Consider the following 26,818-nt stretch of genomic DNA (forward strand, 5'->3'; position numbering starts at 1 on the left):
ATGTGAGTGTATGTGTGTGTATGTGTGTGTTTGTGTATTTGTGTGTGTACGTGTATATATGTTTGTGTGTGTACATGTGTGTATGTGTGTATGTGTATGTGTGTGTGTGCGTCTGTATGCGTGTGTGTGTATGCGTGTGTGTGTATGCGCGTGTATGTGTGTATGTGTGTGTATATGTGTGTGTGTGTGTATATGTGTGAGTGTATGTGTGTGTTTGTGTATGTGTGTGTGTGTATTTGTGTGTGTGTATGTGTATGTGTATGTATGTATGTGTATGTGTATGTGTGTGTGTGTGTCTGTATGTGTGTGTGTGTGTGTGTGTGTGTGTGTGTGTGTATGTGTGTATGTGTGTGTATGTGTGTATGCGTGTGTATATGTGTGTGTGTGTGTATATGTGTGAGTGTATGTGTGTGTTTGTGTATGTGTGTGTGTGTATTTGTGTGTGTGTACGTGTATATATGTTTGTGTGTGTATGTGTGTGTATGTGTGTGTGTGTGTGTGTATATGTGTATGTGTGTGTGTTTGTGTGTGTGTGTCTGTGTGTGTGTGTATGTGTGTGTGTGTGTGTGTATGTGTGTATGTGTATGTATGTATGTGTATGTGTATGTGTGTGTGTGTGTCTGTATGTGTGTGTGTGTGTGTGTGTGTGTGTGTATGTGTGTATGTGTATGTATGTATGTGTATGTGTATGTGTTTTAGGTCTGGTTTTACTTGAATGGCTGAGGAAATGCTAGAAAAGTTTAGAATTACATTCCAACCTCCGTCCCGACGACAAGGTGCAGAACTTCAGCTTTTCGCTGTGAGTTGGTGTTAATTTAACAACGCTGTGGTATAAAAGCCAATAAAAAAGGAGCTCAGATGCGAACGACTACGCAAAACCAGATTTAGTGGCTCAGTGCACTAAATCTGCGCAAAATGGAGCCCTAAACAGCGAAGCAACCTTTTTTTTTTTTTTTTTTTATTTGTGCATGAGTTTTGGATCTCTTCATGTTTACACCGTGTCAGCGTGATGATGACGCAGATGATCTCAGTGCATCTATCATGGCTGAGACATGCAGGCTATACCTCTGTCTGTTTCACACACCTATCCACATGCTGTTGGGAAATCGAGGTGTTTTGAAGATGAAGAGTAACCCTTCCATCCAAAAAAACAAAATACACGTCCGCCTAACACACACACACACACACACACACACACACACGCAGTGGTGAACCCCTTGTCTGGTGTGACACCCGTGACCCCCCCTCCTTTACCACTCTTTCTTAAGGAGTGATGAGGAGTGTGTCACATCTCCTGCTCTTCATAGCCATGTCACGACGGCCCACGCCTCCTCCATCACACACACACACACACACACACTCTGCTTACATCCCGGTGCTGTCACAAACCATAAAGAGCCAGCCGTTACACGCTTTGTGTGGAAGGGTGTGTTACAATATGTGCAGGTGACCTACTCCAGCTCTAGGACTACGTAATGTGTGTGTGTGTGTGTGTGTGTGTGTGTGTGTTTGTGTAACAATGAAAAACGCAACTAAAAACAAACCAAATTTCATTTAAAAAAAAAAAAAAAAAAACACGAACAAATTAACGATCCGTTTCACACTAATGAACCTTTCTCCTCCCTCTGCTCGTGAACAGGCTGCGCTACCGTTATCATAACCCTACATGCCGTCATGCATATTCAAAAACGAAATGCAAATGAGCCCCCGTGTGACAGTTATTAAAAATGGTAATCCAGATATGTTAATGAGGTCGTAGTGTCATATCCTGCAACATCGGAGATACACACTGTTGCCATCTGCAGTGCACCAGGGGTGTGTGGATGTGTATTTATTTATTTATTTATTTATTTATTTATCTATTGGCCCCGAAGGTTAAAGGTCAGGACTGTCGCGAACTTAAACGCGATATGAGAGTTAAAGAGGAAAAAGTGGACGAGGGAGACGGACAGCAGAGGGCACAGACGGAGGACAGGACACTCTAACACCACCGTGCCTCGAGGTCAGGACTGACAGGATGACACGTTGTCTTTCTTTCTTTCTCTCGCTCTGACTCGGAGCTACATGTGTCGTCTTGTCTGAGCTGATCATAACGGGACACGCAGACAGCCCACTTCAACTCCATCAATGTCCGTCACACACTTCATCATCCGCAAGACCGACAGTCCTAACCTTTCTCCGTTCCGTTTATGACAAATTAAAGGGGAAAAACAACAGTGTAAAGTGCGTTAGGAAGGTCTTCGGTACACGTGGAACTGAACTGAACTTCTTTAGTCCGAAAGATATTCCATCAGTTGGAGATTTGGTGTCGTTGGTGTTTTCGCAAATGTGAGTTCAATCATAGATGGTCACGCTGATGAAGTGTCGGTCTTGGGGCTTGGACAAAGGGGTTAAATAGGGGTCATTAAGGGAGCACTAATATCAGAGTTTGTTATATTAAGTCTCACCTTCTGAGCCCTGCCGTCACCTGGGACTTAGAGTCCCGCTTTCTCATCAGCTCCACCAGTCTGTGCTCTTTTTTAGACGGGGCGGGAGGAGCCGGGGACAGGGCACTGAGCAGATCAGCCTCACACACCGGCCATTTAATCAGCTCACACACTCTCAGACTTTATTCCACACACACACATACACACACACGCACACAAGCATTCAGGAGGGGTGTAACAGCATGAGGTCAGGTGGGAAATAAAAGAGAAAAGACGTGAGCAATGCAAACTGAAAGGAAAAAAAACAAACAAAGTGAATGAAATAGAACATAATCATACGAGATGGAAACAGACTATGGGATGATTATTTATGTTCATTGACGCGTCAACGCCGAAAACAGAGTAAACACAAATCGCTTGTTCCAGCTACTCCTTCTTCAGATCTAAGCTTGCGTTTAATCAGCACTGGTGGTGAAGTGGGTAGAGCAGCAGGGATGTGCGCTTCTGAACGTGACGTTCACAGTTTGAGGCTTGTTGGGGTGCCATGTTTTCTTTATGTATAGGTGAAAGTAAAAGATAATCCCCCCAAAATAGCACAGACATCTACAGGCACTAGTGGCACTCTGGGTAAGAGCGTAGAGCTGAAGGTGCTGGAACCCAGTGGGGCACTAAATCTGGCAAAGTGAGAGAAGGAGAGTGAAAGCCAGTATGTCCCAGCCGGGGCTCCTGGAGAGGTGGAAGGAGGGGTTAGGCTGCTCTGGGCTATTTCTTCTCTTTATATATACAAATATAAATTAGCATAACCACTAAATTCCCCCACATGTAGGCCTTGCACTGTCTGATTGGACTTGAACCCAGAGTCACAGCACCACCCATACACACACGCTAGCCTATTGATCTACTGGTGCTGACAAATACAAGGCTCTTTTTTTTTTTTTTTTTTGCACATTTATCTTTTTTCTGCTCTCTGCCTACTTTGGTGGCTCAGTGGACAGGCAAGGTGAGGCAAGCTGAGGCAAGCTATGAGTGTGTATGATTCTCACGTAACAAGGTACTTACAAGCAACGCCCCATTTCATTTTAGTCCAGATTGGCATAACTTCTGCTAATCTTCATGCAGGCTCTAGGCCTTAGACTTGAACCCTGACTTTCAGCACCACACACACACTATAACTGATTGCTTGCTTGCTTGCTTCTTTCTTCTTCACTCAAAACCAAAGGTAGTCAACAACGTGACCACGTTAAGACTCGAACCAAGAACCTCAGGGTTAAGAGGCGAGTACATTCCCACAGAACCAAGATCCCACAGAAAGGGTTTTTTTTTTTAAAAGGAGTTTATCCTGAATGTGGACCATGCTCGACACTCATTTGACCTGATGTGTGACTGCTCAGCGTCTGCTCTGGTGTCTTCCTCCACCTGAGGCACATTTCCCTTTTGAAATGTATCACGTTTGCAACTTTCAGAAAGCAAAGGAGCCGCGTCAGTGCATTTCTCAAGCTTGAAAATCAACTACAAGACCACGGGCCGAAACATTACTAATGTGAGTTGGTGAGAAGGGGGTGGGGCTTCCAGGGGGTTTCAGTTCATATCGGAGAGCTCAAAACGTCTGTGTAAGTGTCAATCATTCCAGATGCATAGGTCGATTCACACTGTATTATGGAGAGAAAAAAAGAAGACTTTTCCTTTGGTGTATTTTCAAGTGATTGTCGGCAGGTCTGCATCTTTTCATTTGACGCACACTTTTATTCGGTGTATTCTTCAAATATAGCCGAAACAAACTAGGTTCATGTGAGTGACTGGTGATGAGAAAGGCTAAGAAATAGAGAAAGAGTTTTGCGTGAGAAATGGGACGATCACAGAGAAGACCGAGAGATGAATGCGTGATAACTTACCTGTTGCCGTGTACGTGTGAAGCACAAAACGCGAAGCTGTAGTGAAGCAGCGTAGGGTCGATCATCGCTCCGTTCTCAGCTCTCTCTAACAGGTCACTCAGGTAGCACAGGTGTCTGTGACAACCCCGTACACCGTTTCTGGCACAGTACTCGTCCAGGACAAACACCTGACCAGGACTAAACCAACCCTGCAGGGGAGGATAGAGTGGAGAAGACAGACATCTGAGTCATTTTCTGACACGAGGTATAAATACAAGGAATTCTCAAATGGTGTCAATTGAACAGGATACTAGAGTTTTAAAAAACTGCTCCTGAAACGTTACAACAAATTCAGTCTAAACAGCACTAAAAGAAAGCGAAATGAACTGAAACGAATCAGGTAGAAATGAATCGTGTCGCGTTTGAATCCAGCTGAATCGTGTGCGAGTACCAGGCAGGAGTAGGAGTCGTTTAGTCTGTGGTCCAACGTGAGGCGCTGCACCATCTCGAACAGCGAGGAGTGATCGAAGTTACAGGGGTTCGCCGAGATGAACTCGTCCATCCCGTGTTTCTGCGCACGGTCTGCGTCTGTGTGTGTGTGTGTGTGTGTGTGTGTGTGTGTGTGTGTAGGGAGAAGGATAAGCTTTAGACAACACACATTTCAGAAAGGACTTTGCCGTCAACATGCATTCAACACATGTAAAATGAGTAAAGTTAATAAATAAAATCATTCTTAAACATGCTTTAGGATTTAGTCTTTAAGAGAGTAAATCGTTTAATTGAAATTTTTTAATGAAAAATATTATTAACAACTTTTAATAATTGAATATACTAAAAGCCATGTTCAAGAGATTATATCAGCAAAATGCTCTCATTTAAATGAACAATTTTCTATAATAATAATTCTGAATAATTTAATAATAATTAATAACATAATCAACTCTAAGATTTCAATAAACATATTCAAATAACTCTTAATAAATTAATAGAATACAATCAGCCTATAAGAGAAAATCATTCGAAGGAATCTCCTTTAAAGGAAGAATTTAATGATTCATCTAAATGATTCGTAATCATTTCTAATCCTTTAATCAGTCTTTAAGAGACTGAGTCTTGTTTATATGATTCGCTTAATAATTCTTAAGAACTGTGTTATCATAAAATCAGTCTTTAAGATGCTAAACCAGTAAAAATGTCCCATTTAAAATAAACAATTTTCCGAATAAATCGTAATCGTTTTTATTTCTATATCATTTGTTACTGTCATTCATTCAGAAATACAAAATTTCTGATTGTTCCTACTTTAACTCCGTTACCTGCTTAGTTAGTTAGCTAGTTAGTTCGTATAAGATACACTTTACTTATGCTCTCCATGACAAATACAATTGACATATAAACTACATAAATATATTTTATAAAAGCTTAGTCTAAAAGGTGTCACAGATCATCAATACTGCTTGAGGTGTATGACGCTTTCCAGCCTGACTTGACTGTCTTGCCATGGTGACGATATGACAGCGGCACACTGACATTGTACATCTCACGACCTTGCACTACGTCAACCCCAAAAGTGTCATAACACAACCTTAATTTTTGTTCATTAAAATGTATATCACATGACTCAGGTGTTATGAAAATGAAATAATAATAATAATAATAACAGAAGTTTTCTTTAAGCTAGCTGAGACACGTTAGAATATACCTTTATATTGTGTGCTACCAAATCTCATTTAAAACTGCTTTTATACTTCTACTATTTAAAAACTCGTATTTTATTAACTGCGGTGATGTATTCATACAGCAGATTTGATATACGGTGCCCTCCACTAATATTGGCACCCTTGGTAAATACGAGCAAAGACGGCTGTGAAAAATTGTGTTTATTGTTGAACCTTTTGATCTTTCGTTCACAGAAATACTTTACAGTTGTTTAATATCCATGAGAGCAGAGAGCAAATTTTTGTGATTTTTTTTTTTTTTCAAAAGGTTAATCAATAAAGACAATTTTTCCACAGACTTCTTTGCTCGTATTTACCAAGGGTGCCAATATTAGTGGAGGGCACTGTATTTCCAGAGATTTTCCAGTGCCCCTGATAATCCTGATCGTCTACAGAGCCGTCGTTAGTCAACTAATTTCTCATTCTGGCTGCTCCAAATAATCCTCAGCCCACCAAAAATGCCTTTTACTGAGCGCTCCTCATATACACTGTGTCGTCCCCCCCCCCCCCGTTGGTCTAATTAAAGCAACCCTGTGCCACTAACCTGCGATCAGGGAGAGGACCAGCCCAATACCCCCTCTTACCACACACACACACACACACACACCCTTATCCCCCTGCCCATGCAGCTATTGTCCATTAAGGGGACTAAATAAATCCAACAACACATTTTCACTTCGCTTAGGTATTACATCAGGGCCTGGGCAAATAAGCAGAACCCGGTGGCTTAATCCAGTCTGCTCGGGGGGCTATTCTCATTCTAATGCACCGTTTCAGACGGAGCTTAAAGCCCATACTGCAGGCCAGTGTCCATTCACGGCCAGCGGCCTACCGAGTGTCCGCGCTTTGCATCTGAATGCAGGAACAAGGCTTAACCCTCACCTATGCTTTAGGGTTACATGCCTGCGACGTACCGTTTATTTCTTGAGTGCACGACATAAACTTCGCCTTTAGTGGATTGTGCATTTCAGATGGGTGTCTCGTCTACAATCTTCATCATTATGTTACGAGTTTACACGCCAAGCTGTAATGACATTTGGAGGGTTTGAAGGTTTTTTTTTTTTTTTTTTTTTTTTTTTTACGAAAAGGACAAATCAGGATTTCAGTTTATAAGCCACTATATTCTCACACCAAAGACCGACACTACTTTAATACTGCTGTATTATATACCACGTAATACTGCTGTGTTTGTGCAATTAAAATCTTTTTTCTATCTTTACTGTACCAGAGGATGGAAAGAACCTCTAATCCACATGCATTTTGAGTCCCAGATTTAGGAAGTGTGATTCTCAGTGTTGGAAAAAAACCTCACAACAAGTTTTAAGGTATTGTAAATACTATACATACTGTACACTACTACTGTACTATATATATATATATATATATATATATATATATATATATATATATATATATATATATATATAAACTTAAACATAAATTTTAAGAAAGCCTGAAATGAATTTATTCTAATTCAAGCAAGTTTAGAAAATGTTTTGTAACTAGTAGAATTACTGATCATGTTGTTGTTGTTGTTGTTGGTGGTGGTGTTTTTTTTTGTTGTTGTTGTTTCTTTTTATTTTATTTTTTGAGCAAATAAATTCATTCTGTTCATACAAATACATGATAGATGAAACTAATACTGTGTTTTGAAATCAGCAATTAAAGTAATTTATGGCATTTGGAAGCTGACATAAAGTATTTAAATATGAATTTTAAATACTTCAATTATCTACACAAACGTATTTAATACGTTTACGCTTTGGCCAATGTTTTTTTCCTTTTGTTTCGAACCTGCCAGACGTAAGCATTTACGAAACATATCGTTCGAAATGTCAGGTTACGGTTGTGGAGATTTTAAAACAGCCCTAAATACAAACCTGTAAAATTCCAATCTCAAAAATGATGTGGAAGGTGGAAGCGAATTTATTATTTATTATTGAAAAAAAAATTTTCTTTAATTGGACAGGTTGTACGTAACACAATATCGGTTATAGATATTAAATGCATTAATAAGCGTAAAGCCACCTTATGGACCTTTTTTTAGAAAACTATTTGTTGTGCATCTTAATGCTTCAACCTGAAAACCTGACAAGGTTTATCTTGAAACGTTTCTAATATTCGAATACAACCACATCCAGGCTGAAACAAAGGCGTCTGCGTGAACCCGTAAGTCAAAAAGGTGACACTGTGTCTCTCTAACGTGTCTGAAGATGAGCTTGTCACGTCGGTTTGACGTTAGCGGAGGGTAGGCACGGCTCTGGACAGTAACACACCATGACACTAGTCAGCTTCGGACAAGCAGGACAGAGCTGAACTGACAATGATTGATGGGATGCTCTTCATTTATAGATCCGCTCTGTAGAAGAGTCCACACTACAACATTTGGGGCTATTTAGTGCTTCTCCATTTGGAAGCGCCGACTCCCTCATACACACACACACACACACACACACACACTAAAGATGGCAGAGTCTGAGATTAGGCCCACAGGCACGGAGTGACAGCGCTGGAGCGTCTTCGTGAGTGAAGAGGTAAAAAGAGAGGAAGAGAAAAAGAGTGACAGCACAGGGTCATGTTTAATCACAGCGTTTCTAAATTAATCCCCTCCTTCAATATGGCCGCCCTCATCAGCCTACAGAAACACAGGCAAGTTCTGTCAGCACTGATTTCTGCTATTTCTGTCTCTATAAAACAGTCATGATTGACGGTGACACTTCAGACCAATCGCTGTTTGTTTTTTGCATTCGAGTCGCAACGGATAGTTTTTAATGTTTACTTATTTTCTATTAGTTATAGAGTTTCATTTCCGTTTTTTGTTTTTATCCTAGCATTATTTTGGATCTGATTCTACAATAATTACACAATAATTTTGTTTAACATTATAACAGCATGGTTTAATTCTCGATTCTGATTGGCCTAATCACACGGCTCAGGCAGTAGTTGGTTTATATTAACGCATCTCGTTCTAATGCGTTATTGTTTCTATAGTAACAGCCCACATGCAGAGACATGTACTGCAGATGCATAATCTAACATTAATAATAAAGAGATAAAAAAAAAAGTTGATCAAAAACATCTAAATGTATAGTCGTTGATGTGGTGAGGTTTTGTGTGTAAGAAGATGCTTATTTAACATTTACGGAAGGAGTCTCCAGTGTCAGTGGATTATATTTTTATACAACATTACTATTATTTCGCATTTATTCCTTATATAAACCATTGTGTCCTTTAGCATTCTAGCTCGGTTCTTACTTAAAGCAGATCTCTCAATGATGTAGGTACTACGCTACGGCGAACGCTAAACCTTTCCTCGTTTATGTGCGGGAGATTCAGGAAAGTAAGTCACGTCGTAAACCGTGCAAGGAAAGAAACTTTCTTTTGACTTTCTTTTTGCTCTTCTTATTATTTGAATCATGGTGTTTACTTATTTTTAAACCATGTCAAACAGAAATTCTTTCTGTATACACTTTATGCTGATTTAGTCAAGATTAGAATGGTGAATCTTGAATGTTGTCCTTTCTGGACTTAAGTTGCGGCTACTTATTCTCCAAAATTACTACCAAAAAGGAGTTCGAATTCACCAATATTCTAAAACAAACACCAAAACAGATCAAACAAACAAATACGTAATTTTCCCTAACCCTAGCCCTAACTCATTTAGTTGTAGTTGTAATGTCATTTCTGTACTATTATTGTATTTTTTCTTAATATTACTTTAGTTTATGAAAATTATTTTTATATATATATATATATATATATATATATATATATATATATATATATATATATATATATATATATATAGACAGTAAAATCAAAACCATCAAAAAAAATCAAAGTATAAATAAATTTGATTAAGGTTATAAATGATGTTAATAAATGAAAGGGTCAGTCTGTTTTTCATGTCTTTTAGGAAGGGCACATGAGGTTCTTTAGTATTTATGTGATATGATATCTGCTACTGACTAACAATCATCATATTAAAAGGTACATATTTGGCAGCTCTTGTTTGTGTAAAAAAAATGGAAAAAGAAAGTGAGTTATTTATAAAGGGTAAAAAACGAAAAAGTCTACAGGCGAATGTTCAGACGCATGTAGAAAAGCGTAATGTTAATTTGAAGATTTCTGCCTTTCTTTTTAAGTCACATCGGTAGCTGAGAAGGGAAAGACATTGTGAAACAGCAAGTAGTTATTTGGTAACATTCCACTGATAGTTTCCAGAAATAATCAGGTTGTAAACACACTGTTTAATTCATGGGGCGTCACTTTTAACACGGTAATTACCAGCTGCCGAGAGGTGCTGAGCGTGCTGGCGCTTCAGCCAAACCAGTAGTTTCAATGAATTCATTTAGAGCAATAAATCCACAACTGCGACGGTTGGAGAAAAATCACCTTAATTAAGTCATCAACATTTCCATCAACGCCGCTTCGTCTCCGTTTGGATTTTATTTTTTTTTAAATATCTGTTTGTTGAGCGGAGTATTGGATCAGAATAAACTGACTTTCATCTCCATTAATTTTGTAGGTATATTTGTGTGTGTGTGTATAGAGAGAGAGACAGAGAGAGAGAGAGGGAGAGAGGAAGGAAAGTATGCAGAGCAAAAGCACATCTGTAACTACAGTAAACATCCATGCATACTAATCCTACATTTTATATTTCAAACCTAACAAAATATCAAAAGAGCATTCCTAATCACTGCCAGGATGGAATAGAGAGACAGTCGAAGAGGAGGAGGAAGAGAGAAGGAAGAAGAGGAGAAGCATCCAGCTACAAGAGAGTGAAGAGGGACAGGACACATTTAAAGACATGAACACTAGAAGGAAGGAAGGAAGGAAAGAAGGAAGGAGGGCAGAAAGGAAGGCAGGCTAGCAGGAAGGAAGGAAGGAAGGAAGAAAGAAAGGGCAGAAGAAAAAAGAAAAGAAAGAAAGAAAGATAATACAGTGGACTTAATTAGCAGGTATTATGTGGTTGTAATAGTGAAGGTAGGCACAGATATCTCTCTCTATGTGCACTATGAGAGTGAACTATGATGAGAGTGAACTATGATGAGAGTGAACTATGATGAGAGTGAACTATGAGAGAGTGCACTATGAGAGAGTGAACTATGAGAGAGTGCACTATGAGAGAGTGAACCATGAGAGAGTGAACCATGAGAGAGTGAACTATGAGAGAGTGAACTATGATGAGAGTGAACTATGAGAGAGTGCACTATGAGAGAGTGAACTATGATGAGAGTGAACTATTAGAGAGTGAACTATGAGAGAGTGAACCATGAGAGAGTGAACCATGAGAGAGTGAACTATGATGAGAGTGGACTATGAGAGAGTGAATTATGATGAGAGTGAATTATGATGAGAGTGAATTATGATGAGAGTGAATTGTGATGAGAGTGGACTATGAGAGAGTGCACTATGAAAGAGTGAACTATGATGAGAGTGAATTGTGATGAGAGTGGACTATGAGAGAGTGCACTATGAGAGAGTGCACTATGAGAGAGTGGACTGTGGTCACACTCCACCACACCACATAACACACATTTAATTTCTCTCATAGTGAATAAACAAGCAAACTTTGATTTAACATCCCTATATGAACAGTCTAACTGTGTGTGTGTCTGTCTGTCTGTCTCTGTGTGTGTGTGTGTGTGTGTGTGTGTGTGCGTGTAAAACACTCACAGAACTGTGAAATTGGAGCGTCGAGCTGCGGTGCTGTTCCTTTTTTAGCGTTGAGTTTTTGGACCTGTGTTGGAGGGATGGGTTTGTGTGACTGGCCCGTGGCTCTGTACATGGCTTGAACCCACAGGATCCGGTCCTGCTCATCATCGCTGGCAAAAATCACAGTGTCGCCTTCCTTCACAGCGTTAAAGAAAGTCCTGCCTCCATCCAACCCTGCACCAACAAACACATGCTTCACAAAATAATAATACAATTCTTTATATATATATATATATATATATATATATATATATATATATATACATATACAGTGCCCTCCACTAATATTGGCACCCTTGGTAAATATGAGAAAAGAAAGCTGTGAAAATTTGTCTTTATTGTTTAACCTTTTGATTTTTTGTTAAAAGAAAATCACAAAAGACTCTGCTCTCATGAATATCAAACAATTACAAACAAAACACAGGTTTATTAAAAAAAATCTCTTTGTTAAATATAGGTGTGCAACAATTACTGGCACCCTTTCAGTCAATACTTTGTGCTAGCTCCCTTTGCCAAGATAACAGCTCTGAGTCTTCTCCTATAATACCTGATGAGGTTGGAGAATACATGGGAGATTATGAGAATGAGAATGATAATGAGAATTTTCTTTAAAAATAGTACAAATCAAATAAAAGTAAAATAGAATACATATGGAAATTAAATGCTATATATAAAATATAAAATATAATTTTTATGCTTTTTAAAATATAAAATATATATATAATACTTTCAGAAATGCCACCATCAATTAAATAAAATATTTACCTTTTTTTTTAGCAATTATTTGAGATATCTCCCCGAGTTTTTTTTTTTTAAATATAAATTTTTAATCACATTCAGATATAAAGCTGTTGCTCTCGTGCTCTCATAGAATCCACAAAGGGTGAAACAAGTAAATCGAGTTTTTCACATCAAGAGCACAGATACACACTGATGTGGGGAACTGTGTCTACATTAATGTAGTGTTAAATGTTAGCATTAAATAGTAAATAGTAAAAAAAAATTCTATAACTTGCACACATGCACTGAAAAAAGCAATTTCCACACTGGAAAAGAGTGATCTCGTATAGTAGCTTTATTTATTTTTAGATTGTGGATTGGGAAAACGTGCAGTGTATAAAACTGAGAAGCGCTGAGATGGATTGGGTGGAGTTACCTGGCTGAGGGTCGGTGTAGTCCACAGTGTATCCATCCAGTTGGAGAAGCTCCACAGGTTCTGCCTTCTTCTCTCTGTAGCTGCACATGGCGAAGTTGTACTGACTCACCTGAAGACGATGACATTAAGAGGTCAACGTTTGTTTTTTTTTTGTTTTTTAAAAATGCACAGATTTAGATCGGTAATGAGCAAGTGCTGAGGAAAAACTCCCTAAGAGGAGTTTCGAGGAACCAGACTCAAAAGGCAACCCGTGCTCTTCTGGGTGAGATTATAAATCATTACAGTATCCACGTGCAGAAGATTAAAGACAAACAGTACTAACAATGATGAAAGACCACTAAACCGATATGACTCGAAATCATGAAGCGAAAAAAACGATACAAATGCACGAAGGTTTTTAACAACAATCTGTATTAACAAACTGATGCTCACAATAACACATTTGAAACAACTACACGGACACGACAGTAAGAAGAACACACTGTAACGTGCGGCAATGCATAAACGGAGCGTGTTTGATTGTTTGAGTCAATCCGGTAATCATCGTCCAAGTCCATCGTGGGGGTCAGTAAACGATAAACAAAAATAATCCATTAACAGCAAGGAAAACACTAATCCAGGAAGTCACATGACTCACAAGCAACCGCATGAAACAAAGCTCAGAAATGCACATGCTTTTGTACAATGAACGAGACTTCACTACGAGACAAACAAAAACGAGTGTCTTTAAAGACAAACTAATCAAGGGCTGGACTCAGAACAGACGCACACATTAGGTAAGAGACCAAACTGAGGGAACAAGTACGTGACATAAAATATATACTGTACACAATCTGATTAACCAGTCCAGGATGACGTTAGAACCAATGAACAGCCAATGAACTAGAACTGGAGGAGAAAATCAAACCAAAATAATAACAAACGTACACGCTGAACTAGGAAACAAACAAGAGCGAACAATGCTTGCCATGCTGGGAAATGCAGTGAGTGCTGAGAAGGGGAATGTGTAAAATCGACGGTCACATACAAGCTGTCGAATTCAAAAACAAGGACTACACAAAAACACCTAAATACCTAGAACAAAGTCTACTTGTGAGCCAAAACTGGCCCATTAATGGATGCTGATCGAGGTCTCAGATCTCCTTAGGTAATAGCGCTGTAATACAATGCCGCGATCTGTATGTGTATTTGTTCAGCGCTCAAAATATTTGTATCTGTTCAGATTTTAACCTAAATTGGGCGTGGTTTAAACCATAGGAACGTGAAGAGCATTTACCTGTTCTGGAAGCCAGAAAAGAATGACAATTGAACTGTTCATTAAGCCTTAAAGTCATATCACGCTACCCCAACATCACTCTGCCAAGCAAGCAGCTAGCTTATTCTATTTTATTCTATTTTCTCTGTAGAATTCGTTAACATTGTCTTGATAGCTTGCTTTTTTAGAGTATATAGATTGAGATTGTATAAAACCATCACTTTACCAAAAGTGTTCTGTTGATGCTTACATGACGTAACGATAGTTTAACTATTTGGGAAATTTTGAGCTAGCACTGCAGAACATCTATCTTAATGAGTCTTTATTGATCACATATACATTAGAGCACAGTGAAATTCTTTTCTTCGCATACCCCAGCATGTTAGGAAGTTGGGGTCAGAGCACAGGGTCAGCCATGATACAGCGCCCCCTGGAGCAGAGAGGGTTAAGGGCCTGGCTCAAGGGCCCAACCCCTGACCTTCCAATCAGTAACCCAACTGCCAAGCCACCATTGCCCCATGTAGAATATAATGCCAACATGTTCACACGGTTATCCACATTTGTATTGATTTGTGTTGATATTTAGATCAATATACGTTGCAATGAAGAGGAAAAAAATATATACCAAGCGGGCCCCTTGCATTTTCCGACCTGGGGTCCCCGTAGTCCCTAGAATCGCCTCTCACAGCTCGTCCCTGAATGAAAGTCAAAACCTCCCGCTCACTTGACTTTTTTGCACACGTCAAGTCTCAACCAGATGCCATGTGAACCTTTATGGCAAGCTTTCTAAAAAAAAAATCAAATCAAAAACAAAAACAAAAACAAATGTACGCTTCCTATCTGTATATCTATCAGTTTAGAACACGTTATCTGTTCAATCTGAATAATGTATTTGTATTTGGTTACTAGGTAGGGTTTAAGCGATGTGTGTATGGACACCAGTCGTCTCAGCCACCCTGGGTACGGATGGGAGCTTGGTTTAAATCCTGCCAATCAAACGTGAATGATGGATGAGTGAATGTGAATGTGAGCCAGGCGACCCTCTCCCATCAACCCTTCCTCTGTCATATCAGGGCCGTGCGTATCAATCTGACTCGCCCTGTAAGTGGAGTCTCCCTCTCACCCTGCGCTCAGAGTGACACCATCAATTCAATGTCATGTGTGTGACGGCGGGGCTCGCTTCGCCTCCTGGCTCTCAAACCGTCTCCGCAGCGAGCAGGTGCCTCGGGGACACCGCACACCCCTTTTCCTCTCGCCAAGCCTCCCTCCCCCGTCACACCAGGGTGCTAAAGTTCGAGACTCCCCGTGCTTGGCTGACCTGCTGTCAAACCGACAGTTAAAGGATTTTAAATGACTCTGGCTCCCTGATTAGCCTGGTATGCCTCGGCCTTTTAAATGACCTCGTCATTGTTGTTGTTGCTCTAGAAATTGCATTGTGTGTGGGAGCGAGAGAGAGAGAGAGAGAGAGAGAGAGAGAGAGAAAAGAGTGAGCATAGGCGAGCTGCAATCAATGAGATATTACTGGCTGAGAAGAGATGCCCCTGGTCACTCGCAGACATTAACATATTCACAGGCTCGAGACTGAGTGAGCAAGCAACCACGTTATGAAGAGATGAAGAGACAGAAGAAGAGGGGAGTGTGTGTGTGTCATGGGGGTTAGACAGCCAGCTGTTCTGCAGCATCGCCTCCAGACTGCAGAATAATTAGACTTCACTTTGCATCATAAATATTTGCCTTACGCCTTCGGTTTAGCCAGCGCCACTGGGAGATCAAAGCCGCACAGGAACAGAGGTAAAAAGTGCTGGAAATATATAGAAGGAGGAGGAAAACTAGAAGAAAACTAAGAAGAGGAAGGAAGCAACAAAAGCAAAGGATGAATAAAATGAGAAGAAGAAGGAAAAGAGTCATTTGAAGAAAACAACAAAGTCGAAGAAGTAGAAGAAGAAGTCGACACAGACGGTGAAGATGAAATGGGAGGAGGAGAAGAAGAAGAAGAGGAAGAAGAAACTGAAAGGAGAAAAAGAATCATATGAAGAAAACAACAAACAACAAAGATAAACAACAAGGAAGAAGAAGAAGAAGAAGAAAGTGAAAGAAGAAGAAGAAGATAATGAAGAAGAAGAAATAACAGCAAAGAAGTAGAAGAAGTTGATAATGATGGTGAAGAAGAAGAAGAAGAAACTGCAAGAAGAGGAAACTCAAAGAAGAAATTAAAGATGGTGAAGATGAAACAGAAGAAGAAGGAGAAGAAGAAGAAGAAGAAGAAGAAGAAGAATCAGGAGAAAACAGCAAATACAAAGAAGTAGTAGAAGACGTTGATAATGATGGTGAAGATGAAACAAGAAGAAGTAGCAGAAACTGCAAAAAGAGGAAATTCAAAGAAGAAGAAGTTAATATTGATGGTCAAGATGAAACAGAAGAAGAAGAAGAAGAAGAAGAAGAAGAGAGAGAAAAAACTGAAAGAAGAAAAATAAGAATTAGGAGAAAAAAACAGAAACAAAGAAGTAGTAAAAGAAAAAGTTGATAATGATGATGAAGAAGAAGAAGAAGAAGAAGAAAATGCAAGAAGAGGAAACTCTAATTCAGGAAACTGAATGAAGAACGCAAAAAATAAAACCTGAGTAAAGGATAGAGAAATCCAGTTCAAACTGTGTTAGGATATATATGATGCACTGAGGCGTAGTTTGGAGCCGATCACAATCTCATTCTAATTTTTCCTGTTAGAATAATAGAAATCGGAGGCCTTTACCTCTCACAGTGAGAACCCTATCAGATGCATTTTAAAACTACAAGCCCACAGTATTTTATTGAGAAGAACTGTGGCGTGAATCTCGGACTGTATGATGATCAGTGTGCTCAGTTACACTCCTGACACTCGGTCTGTAATGGCTGCTGTTGTGTCGTAAACGCTGGTCTGTGTGAGATGTGCTACATCTGGTTGTGTCAGTGCCTCTCAGGCGAGAGCTGTAACTGCTCCACACAGCCTGTAATTAAACACATCTGCATAATTGAATGGTAACAAGTGTCTCTGACATGAAATAAAGAGGGCAGGGTAAGTTTCTTTAATAATTATTAATCATTATTGCAAAGGAGGTGTGGCCTATCTGGCTGTCAGTCCTAGGAACGGAGGTGTGGCCTAGCTGGCTGTCAGTCATAGGAACAGAGGTGTGGCCTATCTGGCTGTCAGTCCTAGGAACAGAGGTGTGGCCTATTTGGCTGTCAGTCATAATAACGGAGGTGTGGCCTATTTGGCTGTCAGTCCTAGGAACAGAGGTGTGGCCTATGTGGCTGTCAGTCCTTGGAACGGAGGCGTGGCCTATCTGGTTGTTAGTCCTAGGAACAGAGGCGTGGCCTATGTGGCTGGCAATCACAGGCAGGAAAGGAGGTGTGGCCTATGTGGCTGTCAATCACAGGAAAGGAGGTGTGACTTATGTAGCTTTGAGTTCTAGGAACTGAGGTCTGGCCTATGTGGCTGTCTATCACAGGAAATGAGGTGTGGCCTATGTAGCTGTGAGTCCTAGGAATGGAGTTGTGGCCGATGTGGCTGTCAGTCACAGGAAATGAGGCGTGGAGGTGTGGCCTCTGTTTAATAAAGGAGGTGTGATCTATGTAGCTGTCAGTCATAGGAACGGAGGTGTGGCCTAACTGGCTGTCAGTCCTAGGAACGGAGGTGTGGTCTATTTGGCTGTCAGTCCTAGGAATGGAGGTGTGGTCTATTTGGCTGTCAGTCCTAGGAAAGGACGTGTGGTCTATGTGGCTGTCAGTCCTAGGAACGGAGGTGTGGTCTATGTGACTGTCAATCACAGGCAGGAAAGGAGGTGTGGCCTATGTGGCTGTCAATCACAGGAAAGGAGGTGTGACTTATGTAGCTTTGAGTTCTAGGAACTGAGGTCTGGCCTATGTGGCTGTCTATCACAGGAAATGAGGTGTGGAAGTGTGGTCTCTGTGTAATAAAGGAGGTGTGGCCTCTGTGTAATAAAATAGGCATGGATTCTATCCAACAAAGTAGGTGTGGCCTCTGTACAATTAAGGAGGCGTGGCTTTGATACAATAAAAGAAATGTGGTCTCTGTGCAATAAAGGAGACACATTCATGCAATAACCAAAGTCTGGCCTCTGTCACAATGAAGGAGGTGTGGCCTCTGTGCCTCTAAGTCACAGTGAAAGGGGAGGGGAATAGCTTCTCTGCTTGTCAATCAAATAAAAGGAGGTGGGTCCTCGGTGTCCATCAGTCACAGTCAGAGTGAAGGGCTTTACACTGCTCAAATATCACACTGAATCAGTACAGCTGATATTACAACTATATGTATGTAAATTCATATTCATTTCCGTTCCGTTTTTGCAGAGCTCTTTACGATAGGCAGCATCACAGCTCCAGGTCACATGACCTGAATCACCTGATGGAGTGGAACGATCGCTGTATTAGACCTGCGCATGGAGAAATACTAAAACTAAACCATCTCTGTCGGATCTCTACAGCATTTAAACCCCACGTTCAAGTGACAGATGGAGTAGCACACGTTCACCAGACTGCTTCCACAAGACCCATCATGACAAAAACCAGAAGACATTGTCAAAAAAATAGAGGATGTGTGAAACAAAACAGAAAATAAACAGAAAATATACAGCTCTTATGCACACACAAGGATGCTCAGAAACATGAACGAACAGGGCATGTTGGAATGTTTTCACTTGCATGCCCACACACACACACACACACACACACACACACACACTACTGTGGCAGTAGTTTGTTGAACATGTGGCCGGGAGCATGTGGCAGACGTGTGTCTCTGTGTGAGGAGGGGGTGTTTGGGGTTGTGTTCCCTTTTCTGCAACACTCGACTGTCATCTCCATGCTCTTGGACAAGTAGGCACGTGCAGATTTTCTATTTTATAATCGGAATAATCATTTGAGATGCTTTATGTTTGATCAAAAAATCGTATTAAAAAACAACTGTATATATGTACACGTACAGCTGCAATCAAAATGATTCATCCCACTGAACAGAATCCCTCACAACAGCACAAATATGCAAAATAAGTACTGGTTCAAGCACAAATCTAATCAAGGGCTTCATTAGTTGCAGCAGGTGTGCTTGAGCTGGAACACATGAAATACCTGAACTGACTAGGGGCAGAAAATGTATGAAATACCTGGACAGGGCAGAAAAAGGAAGCTATCAACGGCTGCAAGCAGATTTCCGAGAAGACAGGTTGTGAAAAACCCTCGAGTGACTGCAAAAGACCTGCAGCGAGACTCGGTGGCAACAGGCACTGAGGTTTCAGTGAGCACAGTAAGGCGTGTACTAAACGCAGAAGGTTTCCATGCCAGAACTCCAAGACGTTCACCGCTACTGACCCAAAAGCACAAGAAAAGTCGCTCAAAATCATATAAATAAACCTCAGAAGTTTTGGGATTCTGTTCTGTGGAGCGATGAAACAAAACTGGAACTTTTCTGCACAATGGATCAGCGGTATGTCTGGAGGAAGAAGAATGAAGAAAGAACACTCTGTCCACAGTCAAGCATGGTGGTGGCTCGGTGATGCTCTGGGGCTGCTTTTGATCCTCTTATTATTATTATTATTATTATTATTATTAATTTTATTCATTTAATTATTTTAAAATTACTTTGTGTCACATTCTTTGTAAAGCAACCACAGGTGTTTGAAAGGTGGTATATACTGTACATTAAAATAAAATAAATAAATAAATATTTATATTATAAATATTTATTTATAAATAATAAGTATTGTTGAAATGTATAAATAATAACAACTTATTAGCACATATTATTATTATTATTATTATTATTATTATTATTATTATTATTAACTTATCTTTTGTTACGCTCTTTTTAAAGTAACCTTCGACAGTAGAATTAAACTCAAATAAACAAATAAACAAAACAGATAGATAGACAGATAGATAGATAGATAGATAGACAGACAGACAGACAGATAGATAGATAGAGAAACATATTGTTTGCAGCCACACCTGAGTGTTTTACCTCACTGCTGAAACTTTTCCTCACGCTGTCCAGATCAGATCTGCTCTACTGAACATTACATGCATGACACAGTGATCAGATGAACCTGAGACAGCAGGCTGTAGTAGCAGGAGACGAGCTCGCTCTGTATCCACAGAGACACGGGTGTGAAAATAAAGGAATAATTCTAAATCTAAAGCCCAGTACATACCTGCACCAAGACAAAGAACCTCTTCTTCCACCTCTTCCACACGTTCTTCCCGATGGCCCAAAGGTATCTGCACACGATCACAGCACAGGTGTAAAGCCAGGTGTAAGATTACACTGCACGCCACGCAGCACACGCCTCACACACGCCTCACACACGCCTCACACACGCCTCACACACGCCTCACACACGCCTCACGGGCAAACAGCGGGGACAATGCTCTCATAGTTTGGAGTCGGTTTTCAAATAGAGTGCTTATGTGTGTTATGACAAACATAATTGCTGTACTTGTTACAAAACTGTGCTAACTGTTGGCACAACAAAACAGACTTGTAGCGTTTGTGAAGAGTTTAGTGTGTGTGAGAATGCATGTGTGCTGCCCTCTGATGGACAAAACACAGCGTAAACACCTACAACGTATCAAATTTTATACATCATTTTCATTTTTCATCATATTCTATTCTATTCTATATTTATTTCTAATTTTCTAGAGGGCGGCTGTTTATAGCTGCTACAACGTAATGAACAGGAAAGCTGTTTTGTGGACGCTCCACAATATTAAATGTAACCATAAACAATTAAAATTCGTGGCGTTCATTAACAAATGAAAAACTGTAATCGCTGAGGTGTAGCAATCCACTTTGGGGTGGTAACAGTAACCCCGCTTCACGATGGGGCACATCACACCACCTCGGATGTGGATTATTTTCCTATAACAGCACACTCCAAGTGTGTTTTTCCTTACATATTATACAGAACATCATACAGATTTCTGTTTTATCTTGTCTTTTCATCTCCGGTTACTGATTAATATCATTTTATGTGGCTTGACCTCACTAAATATGTCTAGATCATTGGAGAAACTGATTGAATAGTCTGACCTGTCAAAGCATTAGTGTGACGTAATAAATAAATAAGTAATTGTTGCGATGTTGTTGTGGATGACAAAGTTTCCCCACATGGATCAACATTTATTTGATCGTCTGTGTTAAACACAACCATGAATTTGCATTACATCTTCTTGAGAGAGAGAGAGAGAGAGAGAGAGAGTGTGTGTGTGTGTGTGTGTGTGTGTTTGTACAAAAAAGTTTATTTGCCTTTGTAGTCTGTTGGCTATACATGGCTAAAAATGTGAAAATGTCTGTCTCTTTCTTGTAGAATGTGCATTGTTAAAACTAAGCCCTCAGGGGTAATGGTGTATGGTTAATAAGAAATTAATTTATTTTATATTTTTATACTATATTAGAAGACTATCTTAGAAGAGTGAGTGAAGAACAAGGCCAATATAGCAGAAATTGTATTAGATTTAAAGGCGCACATGTTTTGCAGTATAATGGTATCCAGTAGATGGCGCCAAAAGACAATAAATAGTCAAAAAGTGATTTTTTTTTTTTTTTTTTTTTAAAATCTCTAGACAATAATTATTTTAGAGCAGAGATTCTCAAAGTGGTGTCTATGAAGTATATCCAGAGCGTCTGTGATTTTTTTTTTTTAATAAAGTGGTGGAAATTACAGACAATAGTTACCAAATTAATATATTTATTGTTGATTGAATCCAAACCTCAGTAACTCAATATGTTCTGTTAGTGGAACGTTCTGGAATTGATAATAATAATTTTTTACAAAAAAAAAAAAGCTCTTTAGCTGTAACAAAATAGCCAGAATATGACTGTACACATCTAAATTATGAGCCTAATATTTGAATGGATGAATTATGCTGTGTCAGAACCTGTTAACGAATACTCTTGTCCACTAGATGGCGCCAAAAGACAATAAATAGTCAAAGCAACGTTCTCTAGGAAATAATTACGTTAGAGGTTTAAGGAATTTTAAAGGATTCTTCATATTTTTGCTTAAAAATAAATAAGCTAACCTTAAAAAAAAACCCCAGCTTTTTTGACATGCAATTGTTCAGAGAGTTGATTTCCTATTAATGAGTATTGACAGTTTTTACAGTTTTCACTCATACTCACCCACAGTGTTTCATGTTCTGAGGTTTGTCCATGCGTACAGCAAGTTTAATCTTCAGGTCGCTGTCGGCGCAGCCTTTAGACACCGTCATCTTGTGTAACTCGGACTGTTTGGGGCTATTGGGAGTCGGATGTAAAACAACCTGTGTGCAGAGGAGAAGCAATTCATTTTACAGCATTCTTTAAGGCTATTTTTTAATCGTCTTAGGACCACGATGTGCGATGGGTTAAGCATTTTGAGACAATGACTGATCTTATCCAAGGGCTTTATTTAAATTTGTTTTAATTTATTATACAACAGCTACCAACCAGGGAGGGTGAATGCTAACACTGGCTTCTAAGAAGCCAACCAACGGCTTTTCAAACTGCTGCTCATGCGGCGTCACAGTGCCGTGTAACACACTCGGATGAAAGCACTATCCACCCTCTTCCACATCACTCAGCTCACAGATTGGATAGTGTCTCTGTGATTGACAGAAGAGAGAGAGAGAGAGAGAGAGTATGCCATTCCTCTCACTCTGAGAAAACAGACATTTCTGCTCTCCTGGCTCCTGGGGGGTGTAAACTTTTAAACAGTACGATTGGTGTAGTTTGTCTTGTGGAAAACATGACAATACCTTATGTAGCTTCTGAACGGCGGTACTAAATGAAAAATATAAGATCTTTAAACACAAACCCCAGCTCTTAATGTATCGTGTCGCCTTCTTGAGCGTCAGTGAACGTTTTCACCTTATGTAATAGTCGTGTACGAGTCCCTCAGTCGTCCTCAGTGTGAAAAGATGGATCTCAACATCATACAGCCGCTGTTGGAAATGGGTTAAATATGCAGAAGATGCTAGAAAAGCAAATATCTGCATAAATATGACCTAAAACATCATCAAAAATCCTAAAAGTAGACAAAAAGATCCCAATTAAACAAATGAGACTTGGTCATTTATTTATGGAGGAAAATGATACTTTTGGCAAAAGTGTGTGAAGCTCTAGGATTAGCAGTTTAATTTGAAGGTGAAATTAGAGTCAGGTGTTTTCAATCAATGGGATGACGATCAGGTGTGAGTGAGTGAGCGGCCGGTTTTATTTAAAGAACAGGGATCTATCAGAGTCTGATCTTCACAACACATGTTTGTGGAAGTGTATCATGGCATGAACAAAGGAGATTTCTGAGGACCTCAGAAAAAGAGTTGTTGATGCTCTTCAGGCTGGAAAAGGTTACAAAATCATCTGTAAAGAGTTTGGACTCCACCGATTCACAGTCAGACAGATTGCGTACAAATGGAGGAAATTCAACACTACTGTTACCCTCCCCAGGAGTGGAGACCAGCAAAGATCACTCCAAGAGCAAGACGTGTAATAGTCCACGAGGTCACAAAGGAACCCAGGGTAACTTCTAAAGGCCTCTCTCACAATGGATCATGTTAATGTTCAGGAGAACACTTAACAACAGTGGTGTGCATGGCAGGGTTGCAAGGAGAAAGTCACTGCTCTCCAAAATGAACACTGATACCTGTCTTCAGTTCAAAGATCATGTGGACGAGCCAGAAGTCTGTTGGAAAAATGTTTTGTGGATGGATGAGACCAAAATAGAACTTTTTGGTTCAAATGAGAAGCGTTATGTTTGGAGAAATGAAAACACGGCATTCCAGCATAACAAGCTTATCCCATCTGTGAAACATGGTGGTGGTAGTGTCATGGTTTGGGACTGTTTTGCTGCATCTGTGCCAGGACGACTTGCCATCATTGATGGAACAATGAATTCTGAATTATTCCAGCGAATACTAAAGGAAAATGTCAGGATATCTGTCCATGATCTGAATCTCAAGAGAAAGTGGGTCATGCAGCAAGACAACGACCCTAAACACACAAGTCATTCTACTAAAGAACGGTTAAAGAAGAATAAAAATAATGTTTTGGAACGACCAACTCAAAGTCCTGACCTTAATCCAATAGAAATGTGCAAGCAGTTCATGTGAGGAAACCCACCAATATCCCAGAGTTGAAGCTGTTCAGTACTGAGGAACGGGCTAAAACTCCTCCAAGCCGATGTGCAGTTACCCCAAACGTTTACAGTGCATCCGGAAAGTATTCACAGCGCTTCACTTTTTCCACATTTTGTTATGTTACAGCCTTATTCCAAAATGGATTAAATTCATTTTTTTCCTCAAAATTCTAGAAACAATACCCCATAATGGCAACATGAAAGAAGTTTGTTTGAAATCTTTGCAAATTTATTAAAAATAAAAAACAAAAAAAAGCACATGTACATAAGTATTCACAGCCTTTGCTCAATACTTTGTTGAAGTACCTTCGGCACCAATTACAGCCTCAAGTCTTTTTGAGAATGATGCTACAAGCTTGGCACACCTATTTTTGGGCAGTTTCTCCCATTCTTCTTTGCAGGACCTCTCAAGCTCCATCAAGTTGGATGGGGAGCGTCGGTGCACAGCCATTTTCAGATCTCTCCAGAGATGTTCAGTCGGGTTCAAGTCTGGGCTCTGGCTGGGCCACTCGAGGACATTCACAGAGTTGTCCTGTAGCCACTCCTTTGTTATCTTGGTTGTGTGCTTAGGGTCATTGTCCTGTTGGAAGATGAACCTTTGCCCCGGTCTGAGGTCCAGAGCGCTCTGGAGCAGGTTTTCATCAAGGATGTCTCTGTATATTGCTGCATTCATCTTTCCCTCGATCCTGACTCGTCTCCCAGTTCCTGCCACTGAAAAACATCCCCACAGCATGATGCTGCCACCACCATGCTTCACTGTAGGGATGGTATTCTCCAGGTGATGACTGGTGCCTGGTTTCCTCCAGACATGACGCTTGCCATTCAGGCCAAACAGTTCAATCTTTGTCTTGGTCTTGGTCTGAGAGTCCTTCAGGTGCCTTTTGGCAAACTCCTGGTGGGCTGTCATGTGCCTTTTACTGAGGAGTGGCTTCCGTCTGGCCACTCTACCATACAGGCCTGATTGGTGGAGTGCTGCAGAGATGGTTGTTCTTCTGGAAGGTTCTCCTCTCTCCACAGAGACACGCTGGAGCTCTGTCAGAGTGACCATCGGGTTTTTGGTCACCTCCCTGACTAAGGCCCTTCTCCCCCAATCGCTCAGTTTGGCCGGGTGGTTCCAGACTTCTTCCATTTACGGATGATGGAGGCCACTGTGCTCATTGGGACCTTCAATGCTGCAGAAATGTTTCTGTACCCTTCCCCAGATCTGTGCCTCGATACAATCCTGTCTCGGAGGTCTCCAGACAATTCCTTGGACTTCATGGCTTGGTTTGTGCTCTGACATGCGTTGTTAACTGTGGGACCTTATATAGACAGGTGTTTGCCTTTCCAATTCATGTCCAATCAACTGAATTTACCACAGGTGGACTCCAGTCAAGTTGTAGAAACATCTCAAGGATGATCAGTGGAAACAGGATGCACCTGAGCTCAATTTTGAGTGTCCTGGCAAAGACTGTGAATACTTATGCACATGTGCTTTTTTTTGTTGTTTTCTATTTTTAATAAATTTGCAAGGATTTCAAACAAACTTCTTTCACGTTGTCATTATGGGGTATTGTTTGTAGAATTTTGAGGAAAATAATGAATTGAATCCATACTGGAATAAGGCTGTAACATAACAAAATGTGGAAAAGTGAAGTGCTGTGAATACTTTCCGGATGCACTGTAGCTGCACAAGCGGGTCGCACCAGATACTGAAAGCAAACATTCACATACTTTCACCACTCACAGATAAGATAATACTTTATTAATCCCCAGATGGAGAAATTAGGGATATGTAATATTGGATAATTTTCCTCAATAAATAAATGACCAAGTATAATACTTCTGTCTCATTTGTTTAATTGGGTTCTCTTTATCTACTTTTAAGACTTGTGAAAATCTGATGATGTTTTAGGACAAGAAAAATGTGTGTGTGTTTGTGGGTTTGTTTGTTTGTTTGTTTGTTTTGTGTTGTGTTGCTTTTTTACCCTTCCCAGCTCTTTGTCTTCCAGTGCCAATACTCCGGTACTCTCAGTGAACAGCTTCACCTTGACAGCAGGGAGCGGGTGTGTGGTGGTGAAGTCTCCTTGAGTTCCCCAACTACAGAGAGAGAGAGAGAGAGAGAGAGAGAGAGAGAGAGAGAATGATTATTGGAGTGCCTGTTTATAGCTTTCCTGCTAATTAGGCTTAATTTTGTCTCTCTCTCTCTTTCTCTGTGTGTGTGTGTGTGTGTGTGTGTGTGACTAATGAGTGTCCCTCTACACTTCCATCTCCACAGTCTGATGCCAGATCTGAAGCTCTGTGTGAGTATGCGTGTGTGTGTGTGTGTGTGTGTGTGTGTGTGATATGACAAGTCTTTTGATCTTCTTCTAGTCAGAGTAGCTGACGTTCTCCCTACAGCATCTGAACTTTATAAATCTTTATTATTTGATTTTATTTCCTTCCTAAGCTGCAACACTAGATAACAGAACCTCGCTCAAGCTTCCTGCTGAGACCTTAGTGTGTGAAATGCAAAAACGCAGGACTTTTCGA

General features: G+C 40.2%; 1 protein-coding gene across 2 annotated transcripts in view; it reads right to left on the reverse strand.

Moving 5' to 3' along the window:
• cadpsa (Ca2+-dependent activator protein for secretion a) overlaps window positions 1-26,818 on the reverse strand; it is a 129,960-nt gene that overhangs the window by 40,495 nt on the left and 62,647 nt on the right. The window contains exons 7-14 of one of the 2 annotated variants that reach the window (XM_053653133.1): window positions 26,275-26,386; window positions 22,315-22,454; window positions 20,345-20,411; window positions 12,890-12,998; window positions 11,695-11,907; window positions 4,749-4,885; window positions 4,319-4,506; window positions 2,448-2,606 (exon numbers count right to left, since the gene is read on the reverse strand). In XM_053653133.1, the coding sequence (XP_053509108.1) occupies window positions 2,448-2,606; window positions 4,319-4,506; window positions 4,749-4,885; window positions 11,695-11,907; window positions 12,890-12,998; window positions 20,345-20,411; window positions 22,315-22,454; window positions 26,275-26,386 (1,125 nt within the window). The remainder of the gene's footprint in view (window positions 1-2,447; window positions 2,607-4,318; window positions 4,507-4,748; window positions 4,886-11,694; window positions 11,908-12,889; window positions 12,999-20,344; window positions 20,412-22,314; window positions 22,455-26,274; window positions 26,387-26,818) is intronic. The other variant, XM_053653134.1, reaches the window with a different exon arrangement.

Source organism: Ictalurus furcatus, chromosome 21 (genome assembly GCF_023375685.1).
Source record: "Ictalurus furcatus strain D&B chromosome 21, Billie_1.0, whole genome shotgun sequence".
Classification (NCBI taxonomy): domain Eukaryota; kingdom Metazoa; phylum Chordata; class Actinopteri; order Siluriformes; family Ictaluridae; genus Ictalurus; species Ictalurus furcatus.